This window comes from Peromyscus californicus, unplaced genomic scaffold (assembly GCF_007827085.1).
Source record: "Peromyscus californicus insignis strain IS unplaced genomic scaffold, ASM782708v3 Scaffold_24__1_contigs__length_46423439, whole genome shotgun sequence".
NCBI lineage: Eukaryota > Metazoa > Chordata > Mammalia > Rodentia > Cricetidae > Peromyscus > Peromyscus californicus.
This window is the reverse complement of record NW_026294535.1, coordinates 6,676,579-6,689,064: the sequence shown is the minus strand read 5'-3', so window position 1 is coordinate 6,689,064 and position 12,486 is coordinate 6,676,579. Positions and strand designations below refer to the sequence as shown.

Below are 12,486 nucleotides of genomic sequence, written 5' to 3'. Positions count from 1 at the left end.
TGTGAGGTGCTACCCGTGAGAGCTTAGAAATCCTAAAGGGACAGGGCAGCTGAAGAAGTGGGTGGTGGTGTTTGCATGTCCAGCTCTTCTAGTCTTTGTTTTTAGCCATGGTTGTTCAGGGGTAAATTGAAGTAGTACTTATTTTACTTAGTGATTTGGAAATAAACGTTAAATTGGTTGGAAATTGAAGGAATAGTACATTGATTCCCTCATACCTTCTATTTCAGTTCACAAATTACTAACATTTGCTGTTAGGCTATTGCGCTGGGCCAGGGTATCCCATGTGCAGGGAAACATGCCAGGCAGATTCAGTGGCAGACAGTCACTCATGCCCCAGGCACTGCATCCACAAGGAAATAAGTTTATTATAATAGAGAGATGAAGAGAGAGAGAGAGAGAGAGAGAGAGAATGGGAATGGAGAGGGGGAGGGGCAGTTCTCTTTCAAGGGGACTTTACCTCTGTACACTGGGCAGATTTCCAAGGGGTGGGTCAGAATACTAACATTTGCCACATTTACACATTCTTTTAAATGTTACGATATTTGGCACTTAATCTTAGTGTTAGTCTCTTTTGCCTGTGTATATTTTGATTATTATACTTTAAAGATCATTTAGTGAAATTGACTGTAGACCCTTGTTTTAGTTACTTTTTGTTGCTGTGATAAAATGCTGTGACCAGAAGCAATTTGTGAAGCGTTTATTTTGGCTTATGCTTCCAGAGGGGAAGTCCATGTTGGCAGCAGGTGGCCTGAGCAGGACGCAGAGAGTAAAATGGAAGTGGAGTGAGGCTCTCCCTCTCAAAGTACATCCCCAGTGGCAAATTTCCTCCAGCAATGCTGTAACCTCCTAAAAGTTCCATAATCTCCCCCAAATAGTGCCACCAACAGGGGACAAAGTGTTCAAATGCATGACCCTAGGAAGGACATTTCTCATTTAGAACATCATGACTTTTAACAAATTTTCCCCAATCCAAGATCATGTAATTGTGTTAGTATGTCTTTATGTCCTTTATTGTGAGCAGCCTTTCTGTCCTTTAGGACAGATACTTCTGACACTTGTAAGACTAGCAGCCTTTTTTTTTGGAGAGTGTCCCTCAATACTGAATTTTTAATTGTTAACTTGTACATAGTAAACATTTTTGAGTGGAACAACTTACAGATGATGACTGTGTTCCTCAAAAAGCATTGCCTTTGGAGGATTGCATGATGTCATGTTTTCCCACGATGGGTGATGCTCATCTCTTATTGAAGGCTGGTTGATTTAAGTCTGTTCATTCAGTACATCAGTTCCCACAATCACTGTCTTTCTATTGTCTCCATGGCCTTGCCTTTTCATGTTTTAATTAATTAATTAAGGTTTTTCAAAACAGAGTTTCTCGGTGTAGCCCTGAAACTTGGCCTTCCTGAAACTTGCTCTGTAGACCAGGCTGGCCTTGAACTTAGAGATTTGCCTGTCTCTGCATCCTGAGGGCTGGCATTAAAGGTATGAGCCACCACCACCCAGTTTCTCTTCATTTTTTAATATGTATGTGCACATATACAAACATACAGGTAAAAATACTTATATGCATATATAGCACTATATATATGAATATAAATACACATATATACATACACAGGTACTTATATTCTTTATGAATCATTTGATAGGAAGTATCAGGCAGCTTGAACTTTTATTTCTAAAAACTTCAACCCCTATCTTTCATATCTAATGTTATTCTGTTGTATGATCACAACATAGTTGTTAATTTCAGAAAATTTTACTATGCTGATATTCTACATTGAATTTAGTGTCCTCTACTAGCAGAAAAATAATTACTGGGGAAAAATCTGAGTGAAGAGTACCCAAAAAAGACACAGTACTGAAGCTACTTCCAAATCACTTCTGTGGAATCTTCCCATCACATTCTTGTGGGAAGAATTTTTTTTTCCTAGTGGTCATAAAAAGACTGCTGATTTTTAAGAGGTTTTGGCTTTGTGTAACAAAGTGGATGGAATGGCCCTCTCACTCAGCTGCCCTCCTTTCTTGGGAGGTATTTCCATCTTCTAGCATCTTTATTTCTTCAGCATGTTACAGTTTTCATCATAGAGGTCTTATGCTTCCATGATTAGGTTTATTCTAAGTTACATTTGTATGCATGTGTTTTTAGGCAATTGTGAATGAGATTGCTTCTCCAATTTCTTTCTCTACAGGTTTGCCATTAGTAAATAGGAAGGCTACTAATTGTTTTAAGTTTGAATCCTGCCACTTTGCTGCAAGTGAAAGAGCTTTCTGATGGGATTTTTAGGACCTGTTAAAATATATTTTAGTTGTTATTATTATTTGTGTGCATGTGTATGTGTGTGCACTTGTGTATTTGTATGTGTGTGCAAGTGCACTTGTGCCATGCTGTGAATGTGGAAATCAATCTGTTCACTCCTAAATTATGGGTTCTGGGGATTGAACTCAAGTCATCAGTAGTGGCTCCAGGGTAGTTTGTTTTTGTTTTTGTATAAAATCATATCATTGGCAGATAAGGACACTTTGACTTCTCCTTTGTAGTTGTATCTGTTTATTTCCTTCCCTTACTGCTCTAGCAGAGACTTCAAACACTGAATTGAGTGTGGAGAAAATGGATACTCTTGTTTGCAATTTTTGTGAAAATGGAATTTTTTTCCACCTAGTATGATATTGTCAATTTTTTTGTATACTTTATTTTGTATATTTATGTAGTCTTTATTATGATGAGATGTTCCTCATGTCTCTCTAGTGCTTTTATCATAATGAGATGTTGGATTTTGTCAAATGCCTTTTCTGCATCTAATGAGATGCTCATGGGATTTCTGTCCATGGGTCCATTCATGTGATGTAGTCTACTTACTAACTGCTTCTGCTGAAGCATCTCTGCATCTCTGGAATGAAGCCAACTTGACTATGGTGACAGATCTTTAATGAGTTCTTTGATTCTGTTTGTAAACATTTCATTGAGAACTTTTGCATCTATGTTCATCATAGAGATTGGTCTGAAAAAAATTTTTTTTTGTTGTTGTTGTATCTTTTTCTAGTTTTGGTATCAAGAAAGTACTGGCTTCATAAAAACAGTTCCATCAACTCCTTTTCCTTTCAATTTATGGAATAGTTTGAGAAATATCCATGTCAGTTCATTAAGTTCCGTCTTGAATTTGCAGTGAATCTGTCTGGGCCTGGGCTTTTTGGTTGTTGAGAATTCATTTTATTGCTGCTTTATTCTCCTTGTTTTCCGTAGATGTATTTAAAATTGCTTATCTCATCTTTGTTTGATTTTGGTGGGTAATCAATTTCTTTGAGATTTTCTCGGCTTGTGGAATATAAGTCTTTAAGTTATATCCAATGACTTCATTGCCATCTGTTGTAACATTTCCTTTTTTATCTCTAAATTTATTAATATGGGTCTTCTCTTTTTGTTAGTTTGGCTAAGAGTTTTTGAATATTTGTCTTTTAAAAAGAACCAACACTTTGTTTCATTGATTTTATGCATTTAAAAAAAATGTTTCCTTTTTATTCATTTCTGCTCTGCTTGTAATTATTTCTATTTCTTGATTTTCGGTTTGGACCTTTCTTGTTTTCCCAAGTCCCTAACATGCACTTTTACTTCTTTTTGATCTGGTTGGTGTTTTAGTATAGGTAGCTGTAACTATAAAGTGCCCTCTTAGGATTGACTTCATTGTATCCCATAGCTTTCACTGTGCTGTTTTCATAGTCATTCATTTCTAGGATCTTCTGGGTCTTCAGTAACCTACTCATCATCTAATTATGTGTTCAAAATGTGTGAGGTTGTATATGTTCTGTAGTTGTTCTTGCTGTGGATTTCTTTTTTTGTTTCTCTGTGGTCAGAATATAAAAGTTATTTCATTGTTCCTTTATTTGCTGAGATTTGCTTTGTGTCCTGTTATGACTGATTTTAGAGAAAGCCTCATCATTCTGCAGTACTTGGATGGAGTGTTCTATGGATATTTGTTATATCAATTTGGTTTAAGATGTCATTTAACTCAGATGTTTACTTTTTTGTCAGGTACCTTGTCTATTGATAAGCATAGGGCATTGAAATAATCCATTATTATGTTTGGGGTTAATCTCTGTCTTTATATATAGTAGTACTTGTTTTATGAAATTGAATGTATATATGTTTGGTGCATATAGTTCAAAATATTTAAGGAACATTCACACTGCTTTCCTATAAAGGGTGTACTAATTTACATATCTATTTAGAATATAGCAGTTCTTTCTCCACATCTTCAATATTTCTTACCTTTCATCTCTTTAAATAAATAAATAACTAAATAAATAAATGGTTAAAAGCTGTGAAATACCTTACAGAACATATTCAAATACTAAACATACAAAAAGATGTTGAACATCATATGTCATTAGAGAATTAAAGATAACAAGATACCACTCTGCACCTATCAGAATGGCCAAAATATAAAAGATGGACATCAAATGCTGGAGAGGATATCCATCTAGGCTCAGGAACCATGTCAGAAGAAAAGGAGGAACGATTGTAAGAGACAAAATCACAGATTTTGCTGTGAGATTGTGTCTCCTAGAAATGTCAGAGGCTACATCTACAAAGGCTTACCAATATGACCTGAACAAGGACAATACCAATAGATTTGCTAATGTGGAGTGGACAGAGGTCACGAGGGCTTCAATCTTAGACAAAATCTGCAGGCAGCTAAGGAATGCTGAGTGGGAGAAAGGGTCAGTTTCAGAGAATGGTCAGTCCCGAAAAGATATGATGTACAGGTAACATAATGCAGAATGAGCAGGTTGTATTTATATATTTGGGAACACCCCCCCACCCCCCACACACACACCCACACACCCACACACCCACCTACACACACGCTCTTATGAACAATTAAAAAGTGAAAGAAAATGGTGGAAGATTCCATTTGGAGGGAGGAGAGGGAAGGGGGAGATGAATAACATTTCATCTTTTTTGACAGCCTTTCTAAAAGATGTGAGGTGAAATCTCATTGTTTCAACTGGCAATTCATTGATTAGTTATTCTGAGCAGTCTTTCATTTTCATTCCCATTCTGGGATGATAGACAGGGCTAAGTGCCCAGCTTTACACAGCGCCGGTATTCCAGCTCAGGTCCTCAGCCTTGCACAGCAAAAGCTTCACCCACTGCTGCATCTCCTCCATCTGTGCATTGGGGACCTTTGACTTCATGCTATGGCAAATGTTTTTTACTTCACTGGGGAGCAGTTGCTGTTTGGGCCTTTTCTTTAGAAATGGCTTCAGAGTTCGTATCTGTCTGACAATTATTCTGTAATAGGATATTTGTCACCTTACATAAGGTGAAAGCATGTTACTTATGTTTCATTGCGTGAAGCAAAGGTACTTAATAACTTTGTACAAAGCAATTATTAGAGTACCCACAATAAACTATTAGATTCAAAGATGACCTAACACGTAAGAAACATGTTTAACATTATACATTTACTGACCACCATTTCAAGAATTATTTTACCTTGAAAGGGGAAAGAGACAAAAATAGATGTACAATCTTATTTTATAGCCAGAGAAACAGAGTTGGGGTATTTTACATAACCAAGTTCACAGAATTGATTAACCAATGCTCTTTTCTCTAATGGTACCAAATGAAGTCAAATTAATTAAAACTTTAAATTTTACTTAAAAGTAGAGTCATCCTAAATTAATTTTGATATATAATCTGAGTGCAAGTACTCTTAAAATATGTGATTCCCAGTGTCCTTTAGGTATGACAGGTAAACTGCACCCAGAAATCTCAACAGTACGCTTGCCTGAATGTGACTTGCATAATTACAACTCTGACATAGTGTGAATTGGGGAAATTCCAAAAGTCTCTTCCCTAGATTGGAAGTCAATGGCTTTTTTTTTTTTAAGATTTATTTATTTACTATATATACAATGTTCTGCCTGCACGCATACCTGCACTGCAGGCCAGAAGAGGGCACTAGATCTCATTACAGATGGTTGTGAGCCACCATGTGCTTGCCAGGAATTGAACTCAGGACCTCTGGAAGAGCAGCCAGTGCTCTTAACCTCTGAGCCATCTCTCCAGCCCGAAGTCAATGGCTTTTAAGAGAGGGACAATCAGTATTCTTCAGGGGTGAGCTTCTGCATGGCTTGCCCTATACCAAGTGGTTATCACTGGACATATGTACATTCAAACAATGCTAAATGGACTCATTAGGTTGTGTATACATATGTATGTTACCTTAGGGTTTCCATTGCTATGGTGAAACTGTAAGTGTACTGGAGAAGTCTCACAAAAGACCACCATCCATGTATGCAATCAGCAAGTGTGTTTATTATCTTGAGAAAGATTTCAGCATGCTTGGGCCAACCATTTTACACAAAGGCAAAATGGTGATGACCTCACGAGAGACATGTGGGCTCTTTTTAATCACAGCCAAGAGGAGTTCCTAGGGTAGCTAGGTAATTTCAGATATGATTGGCTTAAGCAAGTAGCAATCTTATTAATACGTTATTCCAATTATTCTAATTGGCTGGGGCTAGTCAGGAACTGGTTAAGGCTACAGCCTTTTCCATTTTGGGGCAGGACAAGTCCCAGGCTTTGTCCTTATTTGGCTATTACCTTGAGCTGTTGTGGCTCAGGCTGACTATGGGAGCTGGCTCAGGCCTGGTATAACATGTAGCAGGCCTCCTTGTCCTTGCTGTCAGGGATGTTGGAGATTGATTGTCCTTTGTTCATGGCGCTTCCTCAGAAACTGCCTGCTCAGTTCCAAGAAGCAGGGATAGAGGCCTAGTTCTTAACTGAGTTATTTGGGCAGGCTGTCATGATATTTGCCTGGCCCTCTAAGAAACTCCATGATCAAAAAGCAAGTTGAGGGGGAAAGAGTTTATTTGGCTTATACTTCCATATTGCTGTTTATTATTGAAGGAAGTCAGGACAGGAACTCAAACAGGCTGGTGTGGAGGGCCCCAAAACAGCTTGACCACACAGCTGCCATGACAGGCTTAGGGGCCTAGACACAGCTTCTGTGACAGGCTTACTGGCAGACAACACCCAGATCCAGGAAAAGCCTTAAGCTGATACCACCCAGTGATCCACCCAGGGATGAGGAAGTATCTGACATCCCAGACATTCCAACCATTAGATAAGGTGGACAGATGTCCTTGAGTCTAGCACACACCTATTTTTGTCATACAGATACCCCTAGACAATTGTCAGCCAATCAGGGTCCTGGACCCTGGAAATCCCCTCATCCCAACCTCTGCTATGATAAAAACTCTGCCCCACCTGAGCTCAGGTTTCTCTGTCTGTCCGACACTCAGAGCCCGAAGATAATAAAGGCTCTTTGCTTTTACATGCGGGATTTGGTCTCTGTGGTGGTCTTTTGGGGGTCCCCGCGATCTGGGCATAACAGGCGGGAACTTGGAAGCAGGAGCTGATGCCGAGGCTATGGAGGGGTGCTGCTTACTGGCTTGCTTCCCATGGGTTGCTCAGACTTTTCTTATAGAACCCAGGACCAGCAGCTCAGATATGGAACCACCCATAATTGGCTGGGCCCTCCCTCAGCAATCACTAATTATGGAAATGCCCTTAAGCTGGATCTAATGGAGACATTTTCTCAGCTGAGTTGCCCTTAGATAACTGTAGCTTGTGTGTCAAGTTGACATAAGACTAGCCAGCACGTATGTACATGTAACAATAATAAAGACAAGATGATGAATTTGGGGGCACAAGAGAAATTGGAGCAGGAAAAGGGGCAGGAATAATGTATATGTAGTATTGATATATGAAGTTCTCAAAAAGAAGTGTAATTGTTACACTTTTCATTTTGTTCTTATGAAATATAACTCATGTCCATAGGAGAATTAAAGAATTGAACATTTGTCCTTGCTTCATACATTAGTCAGCTGGCATGTTTTCATAGCAAGCAAAACATTTTCTGATTTGACCACTTACTCTCTCAATCAGTTGTCACTGGTTTGAATCATAGCGTATTCTGTCATAATGGGCACCTGATGAAAACTGAATCTGGAATGCCTTTTCAGTTGGTTTTAATTTTTTTTTTTTACAATCCCATTATGAAACACTTTTAATCAAGTAATATATGAGATCATGAACTTGCATAATTTCACTTTAACTATCTCTAGTCAACCCAAGGAGAATAAGTTATATGCTTGCTTTAGGGAAGAAATCTTACTTTTTTTTCTAGTATAAAAAATTGTCATACTAAAAAAATTTTGGAAATTTTTGAGAAAAATCAATTTAGTGTTGAAATTCACTGAATTTGTTTTATATCACTTAAAAGTGTATTAGATTATAACCTTTAAGGGCTTAGGAAATATTAAAATACCTAATTTTTGATATGGTACTGGGAAATAATCTGGCTTATGTTTGGGTTATAGATTTAAAGTTTGAGAGTTAATGGTAGGGGTCATTGAGCGAGCTCCATATATTGCAGTTGACTTAAATATTTGTGATATAACAGGTCTCTATCCTAAGACAATAGGGACAATTTATTGTCTCAGTATAGTTAAGTAAAGAGTTAAGTTTTAAAAGACATTTTAAACATGTCTTAAATCTAGATCTCAAATAACATATATGACCGGTTATCATAAAAGAAAGATACAGATTTTTAATAATTCAAATATATATATATATATATATATATATATATATATATATATAATATATGTTTTGGATACATTGATTTCTTTGAATTATTCTTTATTAAGTAAGATTTAGTTCCAGAGAATAACAGTTGCTAACTACTTAATTACCTATCCTTCTTGGAAAGGAGCTACAGTAAAAGTCTTAGTGTTCGCAGAAACTGGGAGAAACTTAATCGTGGAAAGCAGCACATATTACATTTCACAGACCCACATGTGGATACTCAAAAATATTTTTTATTCATTCTGAATTGAAAATGAGAATTTAGAATTTTTTAATAAGTTAAGGCTGGTGTGGAAGTCTTAAGACTTTTAGAAGTCACCATTATTAATATCTTGCATACTATGTGGGAGAAAGATTCATTGAATAAAAAGCAAGCATGTCTGCTGAAAATTTATCATGTTGCTACCCAGGGAAATACTTTAAGGAAAGCTCTTATACTTAGATAAATATTGACCTGCAACCTGTTGGTAATGGTATTAGGTCTCTTATCAACTACATACTAGTGTAGTTAAATCACAATCTTTCGGTTTCTTCCAGAAAAATCAACAACAACAACAACAAACCGAAGCCAAAAAATAAAAGAATAAATTTGCCTGATTAATGTCATATGAGTACTCACAGAAATAAGCATAACTTGATTTTTAGTACTTAGTTACTATAATTTAGTGTATTTAGGACCAGGGAAGAAACAAAAATCTTTCCAGGCCCCGAGTTTTGCACTGATACTTTTCTTTCTCTGTAATAGTAACAAAATAGAAATAAGTCATAATAATAATGACCTGAACACTATGACTGAATTTTAAAGCCGGTACTTGGAATATATTTTGTTTTATATATATATAGGAATTCATCATGGCATTGGGAATATAAAGAGATTAAAAACACTTTAGCTATTTTAGTATATTTTGCACCCATCCTTTTGCTTTGAGTAAAAGATACAGTGGAATTTGAGAGAGGAAACATTGATTATACATTTATGAAATCTTTCTTTCTTTCCTTCCTTCTTTCCTTCCTTCCTTCCTTCTTTCCTTCCTTCCTTTCTCTATTTATTATTATTTATTTTTGTTTTGTCTTTCAAGACAGGGTTTTTCTGTGCTGTTCTGCAACTTGCTCTGTAGATCAGGCTAGCTTTGAACCCAGAGATTCTCCACGTCTGCCTCCCAAGTGTTTAGATTAAAGGTGTGCTTCAACATGCCTGACCCCATTTACCAATTTTTTTATCTGCAAGCTTGCCTACTTGTATCTATTTTATCTAATTTTCACAGCCTTTATGTTTGCTATAAAAGCATGCTATTTGTATTTCTCATATCAATTATAAGCCACTAGATAAACGGACACTGAAATATTAAGCACTCACATTTATCCTTTCTTTTTTTGCATCTCTTTCAGCACAATGGAGAATTTACAGTCTCTCTCAGCGATGTCTTACTGACATGGAAATACTTCTTACATGAAAAACTGAACTTGCCCACTGAAAGTATAAAAGTGGTTGACCACTATGAAGACATTAAGAAAACATATGATGATTTCTTGAAGAATAGTAATATGCTAGATCTGATTGATGTTTATCAGAAATGTAGCAACTTGACTTCTAGTTGTGAGAATACCATGATATCTTCAGTAAGTATTTTAAAAACAATTCTACTTTAATCAAATTCAAGTTTAGTCAATTACTTTTATTTGAAACTATAGATAGAGTTACTAGTCTTAAAAGTATGGGGGAAGGCAGAGGCTATAGTCTTCGTTTTCAGTAGTAATGTACTGGGTAGAAGCAAAAGATTTAATAAGTTAATTTTTTTTCTTTTTCAATCATGTTAAAAATGGAAAGTTTAGCTACCTAAAGGCTAGTTTTTACTTGAAAGACATATTTTTGGTAAGTTTTATTGGGAGCTGAAGAGATGGCTCAGTGGTTAAGAGTACTGGCTGCTTTTCCAGAGGTCCTGAGTTCAATTCCCAGCACCCATATGGTGATTCACAACTATCTATAGTGGGATCTGATGTCCTCTTCCGGCATAAAGGTGTACATGCAGATAGAGCACTGATACATATAAAATAAATCTTAAAAGAAGATAAATTTTGTTGGGCTTATGATATTGTTATTTGATATAAGAACATTTTTCTTAATAGATAAAAATTTGACAAAGAATAATTTCCAAATACTAGGTTTATTTTGAATGAGATCAAAGATTGCCTGTTTACAACTTTTTTTCTTCTTTGTTGAATGTATATCTGTTTATTTGGTGTGTATTGTATAAAATGATTGTTACAGTTCTTTTACATGATTTAATAGCTTCTTAGATAGTCATGCCATATATTACTATTAGAGAATAGAATAATATAATGTCTATGAGATAATAGCCTTCATTGTGTAAGCATATTTATTTTTAATAGAGTATAAATTTAAAAGCTATAGTGTCCTTTAGATTTGTTTGTATTAGAATTGATAAATTATTTTAGAATCTATTTGTATATGTGCAGGTTTTATTTTTTGAGTGTTGGAAATACTTTAATATTTTCTGTGTGCCAATAAAGTAATAAGTAAATGCTGATAATGGCTGAATAACTATAGCTGGACTTAGGAGGATTATTTACTGCATTTTGTGAGATACTAAGCTCTTTTCATATGATAATTAGGAATAGTATTTAAGTTCATTGTAATAGAAATCTCTAGTATAAAATGTGTGGAGAAAGGAGAGGTTTACTTTACCCCCCTATAAAATGGCCAAAGGCAGCTGTTGACGGTCCAGCATTAGAGCAATGCTCTCTGCAGGAGGGAGGCAGTAGGACTGGGGAATGGCACTCTGCTTTTAAGGAACAGCTCTTTTGCTTCAGTCGAATTGCTTAAAGCTTGGTTGAGGGCGCGTGAAGAGTATGGTCTTTGTTCACAGTAGCAGTGTAGCAGGGGACAGCAGACATTCTGTCAGTGTAACGGATATTGGGCGGCTTGTCGTCTTTTCTCCATTGGTGCATCCTGCAGACCTTTGCCCTACGGTAACTTCTTCAAGCACATCCGCACATGTGTTCTTTTGTGGCCACGTGCAACACCTTGGAAGATGATTTTTTTTTACATGTTCTTGCTTATAGGGCTGAGTTTTGACTAGTCCTCTCACATAGTTGATGTATACAGCTGATCGTATGTAAGCACTGAGTTGTAGAAGTGAGAAAGATAGCATGCCTGAAATCTTGGGCACGTTGTTTTCATCCCGTGCTTCCACCATCTTAGGTTCTCTAACACATTTCCTCACTGAGCGAATGAGACATGTAAAGGTTGCTCTTCAGGCTAGCTATGTGGAGGATTGTCTGCAAATGTTAATGTGTCTCTGCAGAACACCAAAAATTAAACCAAAGCTGCCAAGATGGTAGTTCATGAAGAAGACTCTGGAATTCTAACAACTCAGTCTCTGATACTTGTTTTCTCCAAGGGAATTTCCACCAGCAACAAAATTGTACAGCAAAACGTATCTTGGATTGATTTTTTTCAAAAGTGTCTTAAATGTACTCCTAATTAGTTTGGACTGTGTCTTTAAAGTTACATATCAGAATATTCCAAATAGTTCTGGTTTTCATGCTCTTGAGTCTTCATGGCCTTAATAAGGTTGCTTTGATTCTTATTTGTTGTAGTTTAAATAATGCAGGTATTACTGGGAATTAAGATAAACAAAGATGTGGTAGTTCTGGAGAAGTGGTAACTCGAACCTTTACTCCCTAGTGTATAATTCTCCATCTAGGAGCATATAAGGCTTTGGATTTTAACTGGAATATCAGGGAGAGAGATTTGGGACAGATTTGTTTTCACATGAACTTAAAGTATGTGGACCACAGTATCA

General features: G+C 36.4%; 1 protein-coding gene across 1 annotated transcript in view; it reads left to right on the top strand.

Annotated features, from left to right (window-relative positions):
- Nucleotides 1-12,486, top strand: part of Parpbp (PARP1 binding protein) — a 55,913-nt gene that overhangs the window by 6,950 nt on the left and 36,477 nt on the right. Inside the window, exon 3 of the mRNA XM_052753033.1 lies at nucleotides 10,049-10,279. Coding sequence (XP_052608993.1) covers nucleotides 10,049-10,279 — 231 coding nt within the window. The remainder of the gene's footprint in view (nucleotides 1-10,048; nucleotides 10,280-12,486) is intronic.